This window comes from Sminthopsis crassicaudata, chromosome 3 (genome assembly GCF_048593235.1).
Source record: "Sminthopsis crassicaudata isolate SCR6 chromosome 3, ASM4859323v1, whole genome shotgun sequence".
Taxonomy (NCBI): domain Eukaryota; kingdom Metazoa; phylum Chordata; class Mammalia; order Dasyuromorphia; family Dasyuridae; genus Sminthopsis; species Sminthopsis crassicaudata.
The window spans coordinates 647,383,341-647,398,855 of record NC_133619.1 but is presented as its reverse complement, the minus strand read 5'-3'; the positions used below and the strand labels follow the sequence as shown (position 1 = coordinate 647,398,855).

General features: G+C 41.9%; 1 protein-coding gene across 9 annotated transcripts in view; it reads left to right on the top strand.

Annotated features, from left to right (window-relative positions):
• Positions 1–14,735, top strand: part of LOC141564566 (uncharacterized) — a 76,344-nt gene extending 61,609 nt beyond the window's left edge. The window contains exons 1-5 of one of the 9 annotated variants that reach the window (XM_074307184.1): positions 251–378; positions 664–803; positions 5,357–5,483; positions 6,508–6,603; positions 10,994–14,735. In XM_074307184.1, coding sequence (XP_074163285.1) covers positions 771–803; positions 5,357–5,483; positions 6,508–6,603; positions 10,994–12,918 — 2,181 coding nt within the window. In that variant the 5' untranslated portion in view covers positions 251–378; positions 664–770 and the 3' untranslated portion in view covers positions 12,919–14,735. Of the gene's footprint in view, positions 379–663; positions 804–833; positions 2,235–5,356; positions 5,484–6,507; positions 6,604–10,993 lie in introns of those variants that run through there. The other 8 variants (XM_074307185.1, XM_074307177.1, XM_074307180.1 and 5 more) reach the window with 8 other exon arrangements.
• The last annotated feature ends 780 nt before the right edge of the window (positions 14,736–15,515 follow it).

Below are 15,515 nucleotides of genomic sequence, written 5' to 3'. Positions count from 1 at the left end.
AGAGGGGTCATTCCAGTGGCCCAGCCATTTCACGTGATGGAGGGCAGGGCTTCGGGAGCAGAGGTAGACTGGGTGCTGTGGTCCTGGCCCGGGAGTGATTGGAGGACGGGGCCCATCCTGGGGGGCCGGAGGGCCGGGAGGGTGGGGCTCCTGGGACCCTCCCAGCCCGGGCTGGCTGCGAGCAGGAATGTTGGAGCCCACATCTCTCTGCCTTCCTCACTGGCAGCTTTGCTCCCTGTGCAGAGCCTGCACTTGAGATCTCTCTGCCTTCTCCCTCGGGGCAGAGATCTCTCCCTCTCTGGAAGTCAGCTCCCAGGACCAGGGAGGGCCCCGAAGCTCCTGGGCTGCCTCTCCACCGGGCCTCAGCTTCCCCTCCTGGTGAGTGAGGGCCAGGTGTGCCCGATTGCTGGCCCTCCAGGCTCAGAAGGAGGGAGAGCTGGGGGGCGGGGGGGCTCAGCCTGCTCTCATCCCAGCTGGGATCCCAGGCGCCTTCTGTAAGGAGACGGGGAGCAGTCCAGGTGGGGGACAAGTGTTGGAGAGCAGCTTCCCCTTCAGACCAAGTTCATTCCCAGCCCTCCCTGCTGCCCTCCTCCTGTGCCGGGGTCTCCCCCCGGGGGCAGGGCCGTTGTGCCTTCTCTGAGACCTCTAGCTCTGTAATTCCAGGTAGGTCCAGCCTTGGAAGAGGGGGCAAAGACAGTCTCCCCCCCTCCCTGCCATCCTTGTTCCTCCCCAGCCCGGCTGGCAGAGCACCCAAGCCCGGAACCAGAGACATGGCCCTTGGCAGCCAGAGACCCTCGTCCCAGGTGAGTGGAGTCCCTCCTCGGAAGCATCAGCCCAGGGGAGCCCAGGAAGCTTCCTCCTGTCAGAGGGGCAGGAGTTGCCCGGGTTCTGCCCGTTTCCTGCCGTCTCTGCCCTGAATCCCTCTTTGCCAGTTCTCAGTGGAGTCAGTAAGCGTGGACAGTGTGGCTCCTGAGTGCCCAGGCCTGTGCCAGTCTGCTAGGGAGGCAAAGGAAGGGCGTGGGGGAGTCAGTGCCGGCTCTCAGGGAGATCCCAGTGTGAGGGAGAGTGAGCAGTTGTGTCCACACAGGCTCTCCCAGAGGGAGGCTCCTTTAGGGACCAGGAAAAGCTCTTTTTCCGGAGCTGAGAAGGGAGGGGAGCCGGGAGACCCAGGTGAGGAGCTGAGAGAAGGGGGATGGGGGCGGGGGTCTTGGTTAAAGGCTCAGCCCCAAGTCCAGTGTCTGTTTCAGGAGGAGGAGAAGAACAGAAAGGGGCTTCTGCTTCCTGCCTTGAGCCACTTAGGTGGGATCTCATTGGGTCCTGTTGTCAGAATTGGCCAGTCCGGGGAAGGCACAGCATAAGGCAGCCCAGGTTCCTGCCAGACGGGGACAGGGCAGTTTTCAATCCACTTAACAGTTTGACCGGCATTATTATTGATGATGGACGTTTGGGTCCTTTAGTTTGAGAGAGCACATGTGTATTCACTTATGTTTCTCTGTATACGTGTGTATTTTTTTCCTCTGGAGTCATTGACCCAGAAGGAGGCCGGCAGACTTTGGGGAATGTCAGGTAGGATCCTTCTGCAAAAAAAAGCATGAAAAATGAAAAAAAAAAGGGGGGGCATTTGTTTTTTGGGAATAAAGCTGAGCTAAGGAAGAGGCAGCTCCCACTCTCTGAGGTCTCCAGCATGTAGCTTTCTACCTGCCCCAAGAAAAGACTCTTCTTTCTCAATGGCCTGATTAGCATTTGTTTGTGGGATGGGATGGAGGAAGAGCTGGAGTGCAGCCGAATTCCTGGAACCTTTCCTGAGCCCTCTGAATTTTCACCTTGTCATATGGGGCTGGGAGAAGTTCCCGTCTAAGGGCATCAGGCTTTAAGGTCTAGAATTACCCCGAGACAAAATGGAGTCAGTTATTTTCCCCGATTCCCCTGTGGCCGGTCTGTGAGATGGAAGCTCTTTTTATGTTATTTCACAGTGGAGGAAACTGAGGTAGATTAAGTGTCTTATTCAGGGTCACACAGCTAGCAAGTGTCCAAGGCCTTATTTGAATGTGGATCTTCCTGATTCCAGATTTCTCTCCCCTGAGTTGTGAGATTCCCGTACCAAGGGATGGGTTTGGGGAGCACGGGATAATCTTCTTCTTCCCCCACAAGAAAAAGGGCTGAAGTTTTTCCAGAATGTCTAAAAGGGACCAAAAGGACTTTCAGGAAGCTGCAAGGGGCAAGCTGTTGAAAGGGTATATACATTTTTTTTTTTTTTTTTTTAGGGTATATACATTTAAAACCTCTGCCTTTGTTTCCTTCTCTGTAAGAACACTGGTGATAATAGAAACAAACCTAAAAACTATTTTTTGAGGATAAATCAATCACTACTCACAGGCCTGCTAAGTACCAGACACTGGGCTAACCCCCGGAGTTGGGGGGAGCAAAAGACAGTCCCTATGCTCAAGGAGTTACCGTCTATTGGGGTGAATGGCATGTAAACAAATGTGTGCAAAGTAATGATGGCAAGGTAAATAAACAATTAACTGAAGGAAAACAGGAGAATTAAGGGGGATTGTGGAAGGCTTCCCGGGAAGGTGGGACATCCAGGAGGCAGAAATGAGGAGGGAGAGCGTTCCAGCCACGTTGGGAATAGAGAATGGCTCTGGAGCCCAGAGGAGGCCATGGTCACTGGATCCAAGCGTGGTGGGAAGAAAGGCATAAGAAGGCTGAACAAAGGGTGACATGTAGCTGATGAGAGGCTGGATGGAGGAAGCCTTTGGGCCCAAGCCTGGAGTCTCTGGAGTGTCCGGAGCTGGGGACTAACGGGGAGAGCCAGCAATCGGGCTCTTCCCTCTGTTGGCCAAATGGGGGATGCCTTGGAGTGAGGAGTTTCCTGAAGCAGACTGACCCCCTAGCCAGCCGTTATAAGAGTCCAGGGTGAGGTGATGAGGGCCCACACCAGCACAGAAGGGGATGAGCATGGCCATTGTTGGATAAGGGGGGAGACATGGGAGTCAAGGCCGATCCCTGCGCTGAGAGTTTGGGGTACTGGGAAGACATGTCATCCAGATGGGCGCGACAGACTTTAGGGGGAAAGATGATGAGTTCCATTTTACATAAATTCAGTTTAAGATATCTATTAGATGTTCTTTCAAGATGTCTGAAAGTGGGAGGAGAGGTAGTGCTCAGTTTCACTGCCTCAATTTTCAAAGCAAAAGAAGAGATAAGATGCTTAGAAGAGGGTATTTGGGTCATTAAGGATCATTTAAGCACCTACTATGTGCCAGGCATTTTCCTAACCCCTGGGAATTCAGATGCAGAAAATGAGAGTTTTCCCTTCAGGAGCTTACCCTGTAAATGAGGAAGTCAGCCCAGAACAGAAAGCTGAAAAGGGGAGATTGGGGAATGGCAGCTCCTAAGTCAGGGTGGAGAATTGGGTCAGAAGTCCCAAAGTAGTGCTTTCCTCAGAGAATTAGAACATGGATGTGAGGGAGGGAGCTGAGGCTGAAGAGATCTTACAGGATGAGTAACAAAAGTTGGGGAGAGGTGAGCTGAATTCTTTATGGCCTCATCAGTCCATGGAATGAAGGATGGGGAGAAAAGGAGTTTGGGAATGACTTGTATTGGGAGTAATTTGAAGAATCAGAGAGCGATTTTTAATCAGCAAAAAGTGATTGCCTATACTAAGAATAATACTCCACAGGGAAGGATCATGACTCATGGCACCTTAAGTAAAAGAAAGGTTTTATAACTTCATGGGGAGCTCCAAAAGTGGAGAAAAAATCCAATCAATTCTCTGATTGTTCAGAAATTCAGCAATAGCGATAAAGGAAGTTAAGGATTAAATATGGTGCATAATAAGTGCTTAAATGTTGCCTGGGGAGTGGAAGTGTCATAGGGGATAGAGCACCTGCTCTGGTGTCAGGAGGCCCTGAATCTGGTCTCAGTTAGTAGCTGTGTGACCCTAGCCAAGGCACTTCATAAGCTGGCTTCCCTCAGTTCCTCATTTCTAAAATGAGCTGGAAAAGGAAGAATGGCAAGAAAATGCCAAGAAAATCCCAAGTGTGGTCACAAAGTCAGATGCAACTGAACAACATAAATCAGATAATTTGAAATTTGAAAGAATTTTCCAAATAAAGAAAAAGTGAAAAGAGAATTTTATCCACATTATAGAGAATTATAAATATATATCCACATTATAAAAATAAAACTAAGTAATAGAGTTATTGACTAAGGGGACAAGGGGCAAGAGATAGGAGTCCAGAATTTTATCTACATTATAGAGAATAGTAAAAATAGAACCAAGTAATCGAGTTATTGACTAAGGGGGCAAGGGGTGAGATTATGAGTTTGAGAGGCTCCAAAATAATTGCATCTCTGAAAAAGTGAATTGTATCATTCTACTAGAAATGGAAGAAAACGAAATGGAAGAGCATCAAACACCAAGTGCAGTGGCCAAACACGAGTTCTACGTGTAATAGGTTGAAAAAATGGATGACCCCTCCCAAGTATCCAAGGATTTGCAAATGTGGCCCCTTCTTGTCTGTCAGTTAATTCTATTAATTCTTTCTCTTGATTCTTGATGCCCAATGTTTTAGAGGTCTAGGGATTTTTTTAAAGATACTTTATTGCTCATAAATATCTTGTCCTTATCATAGTTCCTCATTTCTATATGCTAAATATATTACTGTAAATAACTAAATGTAAAAATTAAGGATTAGGTGCCATTAACAAATAAAAGTTACCATCAAGCAAAGAAAGAAGCTGTTTTGCCTTTGATACATCATACTTAGTGTCACTTCAAGCCCTCAATAAAACAACAAATCGGTCTTCTTCACTTGGCTAGAAACATTTCCATACTATCTAGATTATAAGTGCTATCTCTTAAGAATTCTCTTCAGACTTTCATCTAGATGTGACTGTTTCAGCCTTTTAGGCAGTTAGCTCCATAATTGCTTTTTCTTTGCTCTCTTTAATGATCACGTATTACAGTTTCTCTCCAGCTTGCCAGCTTCTTAGAGATTCTTCTTCGAATTTTCTTAACATTTCACTTAAGACACTTCCTTCATCACCTTCTCTCTTTTTCCTCCAAAACTCCTGGAGTTCACTGATAGGGCAAAGGCCTCCTCCATGATTTCATAGGGAGAAATGCTCCATAGTAAGACATTTCTTCATTTTTTATTATCCCAAAGTGATTTTCATTTCAACTATAAAATGCTTTTTTCAGTATTTCATTGGGCCCTCGGTGACTATGGTTTCAAATGTTTCTGACACTTATAAAGATTTGGACAAATCCCTTCTGTGCTTGTTTCCTCCTATAAGTTGATGTGTTTTGAAGTCTCAGCTCTAAATCTTGTGACATTTGATGGTTTAGGACTTGGTGACATTTAAGGATGTGGCTGTGGACTTCACCCAGGAAGAATGGTGCCTCTTGGACCATTCTCAGAAAAAGCTGTACAAGGAGGTTATGCTGGAGAATGTCCAGAACCTGCTGTTCCTGGGTAAGGACCGTTTCCTTTGGTAATTCCGAATTCGCCATCCAAGGAATGTCTTTTTTCTCTCTTCTGTTTGTTGTTTGAGCCTTGATCAAAACTACTCTAAAGACAAAAGTACTGATCTCTCCCTGGATCCTCCTGCTGCCTGGTTTTCCTCTGCTAAGTCTTTAAATTATATGATGGGAAGCTGGTACTTTCCCTTGATGCTCCTGGAATTGTCTCTTTCCTATTTTACATAGCTTCGGGTCAAAACTCAAACCTTTAAAGATTCTCGTTGATCTCAAAAGTTATCTAGTTCAACAAAATTCCCCAAAACTGTTCACACAGCTTTTCCTTGAAGATGCACAGTGAAGGGAATTCTAGCTGCCAGGAGTGGGCTTATTTAGACTTTGAAAAGTTACTGTTATCAAGCCTAAATTGGTGGCTCCTTGCTCCTAATTCTTCTTGGCCTAGCAAGTTTATCCTTATTCTTCCTTCATTATTCCCTCCAATTCCAGGCCAGTTGGTAGGAGAGGAAGGGAAGGGTCTAAGCATTTATCATATACCTAGTATGTGTCATTTATAAATAAGTCATTTATAAATATCTTCTCTTTTTTTGATCATCGCAGTGTCTAGTTTGCTACTGTTATTGTCCCTGGTTTACAGTTGAGGAAACTGAGGCACATATAAACGAAATAATTTCACCAGTGGCTGAGACTGGATTTGGAATCAAGTTTTCTTAATTTCAGGACCATAACTCTTACCACTGTGCTACCAGCTGTGTCTAATTTCTAAATAATGAAAAGTGTTGGATGGAGTATGTTCATCCTTCTAGGAAAGAGTTGAACAGAACCAGAATTTTCCGATTCCCAAATGGCTACAAGAACCGGTGAGCTCCTATCCAAAGCCCAACAATCAATACCATGGAGACCATCCTGGAAGAATCCTGAGAACTGTCCTGTTGTCCTTGATTACGTGGCCTTTTGCCCTAAAAAGGACAAATTACGAATTTCTCTCCATCCTCATCCTCTCTCATGTTCCCCATGCCTAGGGCTTCCAGTTGCCAAAGAAGATTTGATCTCCTATTTCCAGGAAGGGGGAACACCATGGATTCTGGGGGGGAAAGGCCCAAGGAATTTTTGTCCAGGTGAGTGAGAAGAAAGCAGTTGTGTGAGGGCTGTTGTCATGTGCACTTCTGTGTTACAGTGAAGTCAGGGCTAGCCTTGGAGACAGGGCAACCTGACCTGAAATTCTTTTTATAGATACGGGGGTAAGTCACTGAATCTCTAAGTCTCAGTTTCCCCATTTGTAAAATGAAGTGGTTGGACTCCATGGCTTTCAGTTCCCTTCCACTGATAAGTCTATGATCCTAAAAGAAGTCACTATTTGGAACTTTGGGGCTGTTGAAATCATCCCCAAAGGGCTTGGGCTTTTCCTCGATTTTCTTCAAGTCAGCAAGCATTTATTAATAAGCCAAACCTATGCTAAGCACTAATGACACAGAAAGGCAGGGGACAAGCCCTGCTTTCAGAGATTTCCCTCTCTGGTGGGGACCATAATATGCAAACGGCTGTGTTCGGACCTGCCGCGTCCAGGAGATATTGGAGTTAATCAGCAGAGGGAAGGCACTAAGGAGGATGGGAGAAGACTTACTGTAGAATGAAGAGTTTTAGGTGGAGCTTCAGGGAAGCTAGAATGGCAGGAGGAGCAGCCAGAGCAAACATAGAGTCGGAAGATGGAGCAAAAGGAGGTCTGTCCCACTGGCTAGTGTGCATGTGGAGGGGGAGACTGGGAAGGTGGGAGCAGGGCTGCTGGGTTAGGAGCCTGGACAATGGGAGTGTGGTACCCCAAGAGTAATTGGAAAGAGAATAAGAAGATCAGAAGGTGAGGGGAGAGATGAGAGTTTAGCTTTGGACTTTGTAAGAGGAGAGCCAGAAGAGAGTATTCTTAGCAAAACCTAGAGAGAAGAGAGCCAGTGATCAATCTTAGAAAAAAGAATAAAAAAAGACAAATGGATGAAGAAATTAGGAGATTATTGGTAACTTTGCAGAAAACAGTTTCAGTTGGACAATGGGGTGGGAAGGTAGAGTACAGAGTTTTGAAGAGATTCAGAGGAAAGGGGTTGGAAGCACCACTTGTAGACGGCCTTCTCTGGGCAGTTAGCCATGAAGGGAAAGAAAAATAGTAGTCAGTAAATCATGAGGGTAAATGGACTGAGTGAAGCTTTTTTGAAGATCAAGAAGACATAATCTTATTTATGTCAGGAGGAGAAGAACCAATAAATGAGAGAAAAAATGGGATGACACAGGAGTTAAGAAGCTGGAATATACTGGGATTGTTATTCATGTAAAAGGTATTTGCCTTGGCCATGTGAAACCAGAGCAATGGAGGAAAAGAAGGTGTTTGATTTAGGGGAGATGAGAGAACTCTTGGTAACTGTCCACTTTTTTCTGCCACTTGGGAGGTAGGTGCTATTCTGCTTCTTTTCGAGATAATAAGATGGAGGCTAACACTGGGACTTACCCAATGGCACACAGGTAAAAAGTACCTGAGACTGGAGTTCTAGTCAGTTTTTCCTTATATAATTGCAGGCATAATTCTCTGTCCATTGGGCTACCTTATGGTGTAAAATAACTTTATACCAAAGAGGAAGTTTCGGGGAGGAGAGGTGAAAGGGTAGGAGGCTTTTAGAACAGTGTTGCAGCCAGCCATCCAGGACTGAGACTGGGATGGATATAAGATAAGGCGGAGTGGAGATCAAGCCATTTCACTGATTAATTACTACTATTGCTCCCTTTCCCTCCCCCCATGTAGTTTTTATTTCTAAGGATGGAGGCAGAGGCAAAGTGGAAAGATCAGAGGATCAAGGAGAAAATATAATGAATTCTCATAATAAATAAAATGTGAATGGGATGAAGTCATGGGTTAAAACAGAGAAAAGTAGCAAAATGCATTAGAAAGCAGAGACTGACTAGAGATTTTTAATGTGTCAATGAGTGGTCACAGATATACAGAGAGATAGAGTTGCTCATGTTTGTGCTCTTCCAATACAGAAGGCAGACTTTTGGAAAAACATGATCAGTAAGACTTGCATGTTACAGACCATCTTGGAGCCATCATGGACCATCACACACATTCTGCAAATCGAGACTCACATTGCCAATCATTGACACAAGACCTCATAAAGCATAAAAGGGGAAAGATGGCCTTCTGTAATATGTTATGGAACTGTGATTCCCAACTCACCCCACTCTGTGACGCCACAATAACTACTAAAGAAAGGAAAGAGAGAGATTTTCCCAACTCAGAATTAATAATTGCTTTTGGTTGTTGCAAAGATCTTGGGGAAGCTGGGTGACTCGGACAGAATGCCAGGAGTCAGAAGACTCAACTTCCTGAGTCCAAATCTGGCCTCAGACACTTACTGACTGTGTGATAAAAGGGAAGTCACTTAATCTGATTTGCCTCAGTTTCCTCATCTGTGAAATGATGGAGAAGAAATGATTCCGCTTTAGTATTTTTTTTTCTTTGTGTCATTTCTTATAGATATTTTCTTATTTTGATTCTCCCAACAATACTTAAATGTTATTTTCTCTGAGAAAACAGAGGCAGGTGGAGGTTATGACTTGCTTAAGGTAGCAGTGTTACCAATTACCCAAGGCAGAACTCAAATGCAAAATTTTGTGATGGCCAAGCCCAACTCTGTATCCAGTGTGCTGCCAGTTGGCTTTGGATTGATAATCAGAATGTAGTGGAAGTGCTTCCTCACACATGGTCAAGGTAGAAAATTGTAAGAAAGTTTTGTAATCTTTCTTGTTGAGGGATTGAAATTCAGTTTTTGTAGTCCCCAAACAAGTAAAAAAAGGTTATTTATATATATATATATATATATATATATATATATATATATATGTATGTATGTATGAAATATATATAAAATATATAGAAAAGGTATATTGCAGTATATTGAATGGACAAAACAACTTTTGTAAGATAAAGATCTCTTCAGACTTCTTGCTGTCATTGGCACACTGGCTATACTCTCTTGGAAAGTCTGACCTGGGTTGCCAACCAGTTCCCTTGAAAATCCTCTAAATTAGAAAAAGAGTAACATAAACAGAAAATAGGTTCAAATCAGAAAGTGGCCTTAATGTTGCAATGATCGGGAATGTGAGGTCTCTATCTGTAGCATGTGTGTGATAATCCATGATGGTCCCAACATGGTTGTAATGTGCAGTCCTAGTGATCCATGTTTTTCAGAGTATGCCTTCTGTGCTGGAAGAACACAGACATTAGCTTGATGTGGCCATTATAAGTTAACCTTAGAATGAGGCATCTGCTCTGGTAAAGAAATGTGCACACTGTGACCATTTGTTAGTAATTGAGTTGCCCTTGTATGCGAAAACTTTCCGGCGGTTTGGAAACAATTTGATGTCAAGTTGAGAAATGGAAGAATTTGTTATCCTTAGTCAGAAGTAGACAGAGTTGATGTTGTCACTGCAAGAATTCCAAGACCGCTGGAAGCCTGAACATTTGGGGATCTGAAGATAAAGTTTTTGAAAAATATGTGGATAATAGCTATCTTGAAAGAGTAATAGGCCAAAACCAAGTCTATTATGTCTGAGGAGAATAGAAAAAAAATGGTTGGTGGTCATGTTGTGATCCCAGACACGGAAACACCAAAAAAAATTAGATGTAAAGGATTTACTGGGGTAATTATTGTGCTTAATGGTTGAATAGATAATGAAATGAGGTGAACATTTATTAAATGTGCAACAAATGCAAAGTATGTATGTCTCAATAGATTATAAGAAAAGTTGTATATAACTGAATATGATTACTTGACAGTTAAAAAGAATAGATCTGTTTCTCAGCTTAGCATATAAAATTCACAAGAATGACTGTAATAGTGCATAAGAAGTGATCACTACAGAAAAGCAGAAATATTGCCTGATGTTGACAAAGAGTAAAACTTTAAAAAAAAGACATTTGAGGAAAATATTAAAATTGTAATGGGAAAAGTCCATCTAATGCTGTGGAAGGAGTTCATCTCATCAATGAGTTCTAGTCACAGCTGCAGAGATTTGGCTCATGTCACTCAGTCATTCTCAGCTCATGGCCTATGATATGAAGTTGGGATGTGCAAGTCATAATGCATCAGAGACTTTCCAGGGGAACTGATTATTGCTATAAGGAAGGAAAGGGATTTCCTCCTTCCTGTTTGAAAGATCTGGGGCTTGTCCCTCAGCCATCCTGAGCTTGTGAACTGAGTTTGAAGAGTTTTATAAGGATTTTGTTCTCCCTGTATTGTAGGTCTGTTGTGAAGAGCCAGAGTCATTGTATGTGAAGCTCTTTGTAAGCCATTTGAGAGCTAATGTCATTTTCAAATGATAGCTTGTGCTTACTTACCCTGTAAAACTTTCTTTTTGACTGGGGAAAAAGAAAAGTCAGTTTCCTTTATTTTATCTGAGGCAAGAGAGTATAAGTATATTTGTGTATCTTTATATCTATCTATATTTGTTTGTTTGTTTCTTCAGATTCAGTGGCCAGCTTTGAAGTGAATGAGATTCCTGCAAACGTGAACATTTCTGTTGGAGAATCTGGCCAGCAGAGATTGATGAGTATTGGTCCCTGTGACTTCAGTTTTATAGAAATCTCTGACTCTGATATCAAAGTAGATAAAAATCCAAAGAATCCCTGTGAATTTGATGAAGTTGGAAAGAGTTTGACACAATATTCGGTCGTAAATCAATGTAAGACATTGACCCCAAGGAATGACTGTTTTCAGTACGGTATATATAGAGAATGCTTTACTGAACAGGTAGAGCTTATTCAGTCTCATGAGAATCTTCCTGAAATGCAAATCTATCAAGGTAATCAATGGAAAAAGCCCTTCAGCTTGAATTCCGACCCAGTTAAACATCAGAAACGTTATACTAGCAAAAAGCTTCATGTAGGTAATGAAGGAAGAAAGACCTTTAACCAGAACCCTAAGATCATCAACCATCAGAAGAATCACATTCGAAAGAAATCTCATGACAGTAATGAGGAAGCCACAACAACCTTCTCATCTCTTCCTTACCATCCTACTTTTCCTCCTGGAATGAAAACATTTGCTTGTAATCAGTGTGGGAAGAGCTTTTATTGGAATCCAGATCTTGTTAGACATCAGAAGATTCATACTGAAAAAAAGCCTTATAAATGTAATGAATGTGGAAAGAGCTTCAGCTACAAATCCCTCCTTATTAGCCATCAGAGAGTTCATACTGGGGAGAAACCTTATGTGTGTAATCAGTGTGGGAAGGCCTTCCACTACCGAGCGCTCCTCATTGGCCACCTGAGAATTCACAGTGGAGAGAGACCCTATAAATGTATCCACTGTGGAAAAGCTTTCCAAAGCAGCTCTCGCCTTTCTTCCCATCAGAGAATCCACACTGGAGAGAAACCATATGAATGTAGTCAGTGTGGAAAGGCCTTCACCCAGAGCTCTCATCTCGGTGCCCATCAGAGAATCCACACTGGGGAGAAACCTTATGAATGTACTCAATGTAGAAAAGCTTTCAGATTCCGTTCTGGTCTTGCCTCCCATCAGAGAATCCACACTGGAGAGAAACCTTTTGAATGTAATCAGTGTGGAAAGGCTTTCCAAAGCAGCTCCCGTCTTGCTTCCCATCAGAGAATTCACACTGGAGAGAAGCCTTATGAATGTCATCAGTGTGGGAAGGCTTTCACCCAGAGTTCCCATCTTGGTACACATCAGAGAATACACAGTGGGGAGAAGCCTTATGAATGCAATCAGTGTGGAAAGGCTTTTAGGTTCCGCTCTGGTCTTGCTACACATCAGAGAATGCACACAGGAGAGAAACCTTATAAATGTAATCAGTGTGGAAAGGCTTTCCAGTGCAGCTCCAGTCTTGCTAAACATGTAAGAGTTCACACTGGAGAGAGACCTTATAAATGTAATCAATGTGGAAAAGCTTTCCGATGCAGCTCCAGTCTTGCTGCTCATCAGAGAATCCACACTATAGCAAAACCTTATGAATGTAATCAGTGTGGAAAGGGTTTCAAAAAGAGTTCCAAACTTGATATCCATCAGAGAATCCACACTGGAGAGAAACCTTATGAATGCGATCAATGTGGAAAGTCTTTTAAATATAGCTCCCATCTTGCTGCTCACCAGAGAATTCACACAGGAGAAAAACCTTTTGAATGTAGTCATTGTGGAAAGGCTTTCCAAAGCAGTTCCAGTCTTACTATACATCAGAGAATCCACACCGGAGAGAAACCTTACGAATGTAATCAGTGTGGAAAAGCTTTCCAATGTAATTCCAATCTTGCTGCCCATCTGAGAATCCACACTGGAGAGAAACCTTATAAATGTAATCAGTGCGGAAAAGCTTTCAGATATCGCTCTGGTCTTGCTGTCCATCAGAGAATCCACACTAGAGAGAAACCTTATTAATGCAATCATTCTAAAAAGACTTTTACTTTGAGCTTCAGTCTTGCTTGTATTAGAGAATACACACTGAAGAGAAATTTTAGGAATATAATCGGTGTTGTAAAGCCTTCAGGCAACTGTTATCCCATATTTCCCATCAGTGAATTTATAGTCAATAGAAATCTTTTTACTGTAATGAATGAGGAAAGGCACTGAAATGAAATCTAGAGCATGTTCAAAAATGAGAAAAAAAGCCTTTTGAGGAGAAGCGCTGTATGGATTCAGACCAGAGATCATCTCTTTCTTTTCATCAGAGGATTCCTGATGGAGAGATGATTCGTGAATGATGCCAAGGAGGGTAAGCTTTTCTCTGGAAGACAGATCAGAAGACTGCAGAATATTCACAGTGAAATGAAGGTGCCTAAAAAATTGATTGTGGAAAGGCGTTTCTTCTCTTAAGAGTTGATACTTGACTGTACTTTGGGAAAAAAAAATCATGTTAGAGATAAAATTTATATATCTAAATAATAAGAGAATATTTCTTGCTGCAGCACAGACTTTGTCAGACCTCCCAAAATAAGAGACCTCATTAAACACCCCAAATTTCATACTGTGAATAAAGTCCTATAAATGTAGTGAACTTTTCTCTGAAATCCTGATGTTTGTCACTACTTCTCAATAGTTCGTGGCATTCATATACTGTAGCTTTTTCAGCCATTTCCCAATTAATTGGCCCTCACTATGTTTCCTGTTGTTTGATGGCACAAAAAGTCCTCATGTAAACATTTTGCTGACTGTTAGACATTTATTTCTGTAATGTTTTCTTTAAGCTGCTTGGGGGCACAGTGGACATAGACCTGGGTCTGGAGCCTGTAGACCTGATTTCACATTGGTTCTCTCTGACACTTACTAGTTGTGTGAACCTGGGCAAGTCCCTCAACCTGTTCCTCCCTGAATTTCCCCATTTGTAGAATGGCGATAAGAACATCTACCTCCTAAAGGTTGTTGGGAAAATTGAATAAGACACTATTTGTAAAATGCTTTGCAAGACAAATTGCTATGGAAATGCTAACTTTTTAATGATTATTAATACGTGGGTCAAGTCTCATAGTCAGTCGGTTAAAACAAGAACCATTTAGTCACTTCCTTTAATGCAAATTGACATAGCAGAACAGTGGAAGGCATTAATTGTGATATATAGCACACTAGGCTTAGAATCAGATGCTCCCCAGCTCTATAACTCTGGGCAAGGAATGACCTCTCTGTGCCTTACTTTATTCGTCTCTAAAATGGGATTGGTCCCAGCTTCTATAGCCCCTTCCAACTTTAAAGATGTGTTCTCATCACAGGTACAATTATCTGTCTCTTTCCCACAGCCTCTTCCCATATCCCAGGAGGAGGTGCAGGACCAAATCAGAAAATATACAAGAATGCAGTAATCATCCAAACTATTCTTTCCTACTTAGAAATAAAGATCTTGAGAAATTGATCAGGCGTGTAGTATCCAACAGAAGATGAATATAGTAACTTTATGTTTGATTAAAGATCTTTACTTTTGGGCTAGGACTTAGCAACCTCTACAAAATGCTGGGGACACGTGAAAGTTGTTTGGCAGAAAATAGATGTGGATTTTCGTAAAACAGAAGGAAAGCTAGAAGCAATGAGGACCGCTCCAAAAGTATGTTGAATTTTCAAATTACTCAACTGGCAAATCAAGCTATCCATATTAGAAATTGTTTAATGTGCAGCCTTCCCCTCCCCTTCCCCCCTGTTGGATGGCATAGAAAAATGTATTTTATTTCATGTTTGTGAATTTTAAAATTAAAAACGTCAAATATTAATAGTTTCCTTTTTGTTACTTTCACCAATTTTCAAGGCATGCAAAGAAATGCTGAAATGGTCTTAATGTGACATTCTCTTATCAGGGCTTTGGAGCATGTCATTCATTTCCAGGCCTTTCAGTACTCATATGTTGGTAATGCTTCTAAGAACACATGGGGGTAGTTCTTTGGATGTAAATGATTTTTCTTGGTTGTTTTTCATGTAATATTTGATATATTCTGTATGCTTCAGTTTCTCTTCTAATTTGATCTTCACTTATTTTATTCAAATGTTTTAATTTTATATAGTTAGAATTAACTGTTTCTTTAAAAATTGATATCTTAAACCAAGTTGTAGCCACAGTTGTAAAAACTGTACAAGTGTATTTCCTTTTGTTTTAATTTTTTTTAATAGGCAAAAATTCCCTTTCCCCCTTTTACTCACATCAAATTAAGAAAAGAAAAAGACCCCATTGCCATTATGTATAATTAAGGACAATATTTCTGCATTGTCCATATCCAAAAAATTCTTGCTTTGCACTTTGGGTTTGTCATCTCTTATCTGATGGTAGGGAGCACATTTCATTACTTATCCTCTGGAATTGTGATTTATCGCGATGTTAATCAGGATTCTTTAGTCAGAGTTTTTTTTTTTTTAATTTTATTTTGTTTTTTATTAGTTTTTATAATTATAACATTTTCTTTGACAGTACATATGCACAGGTATTTTTTTTTTTTTTTTTTTTTTTTACAACATTATCCCTTGTACTCCCTTCTGTTCCGAGTTTTTCCCCTCCTTCT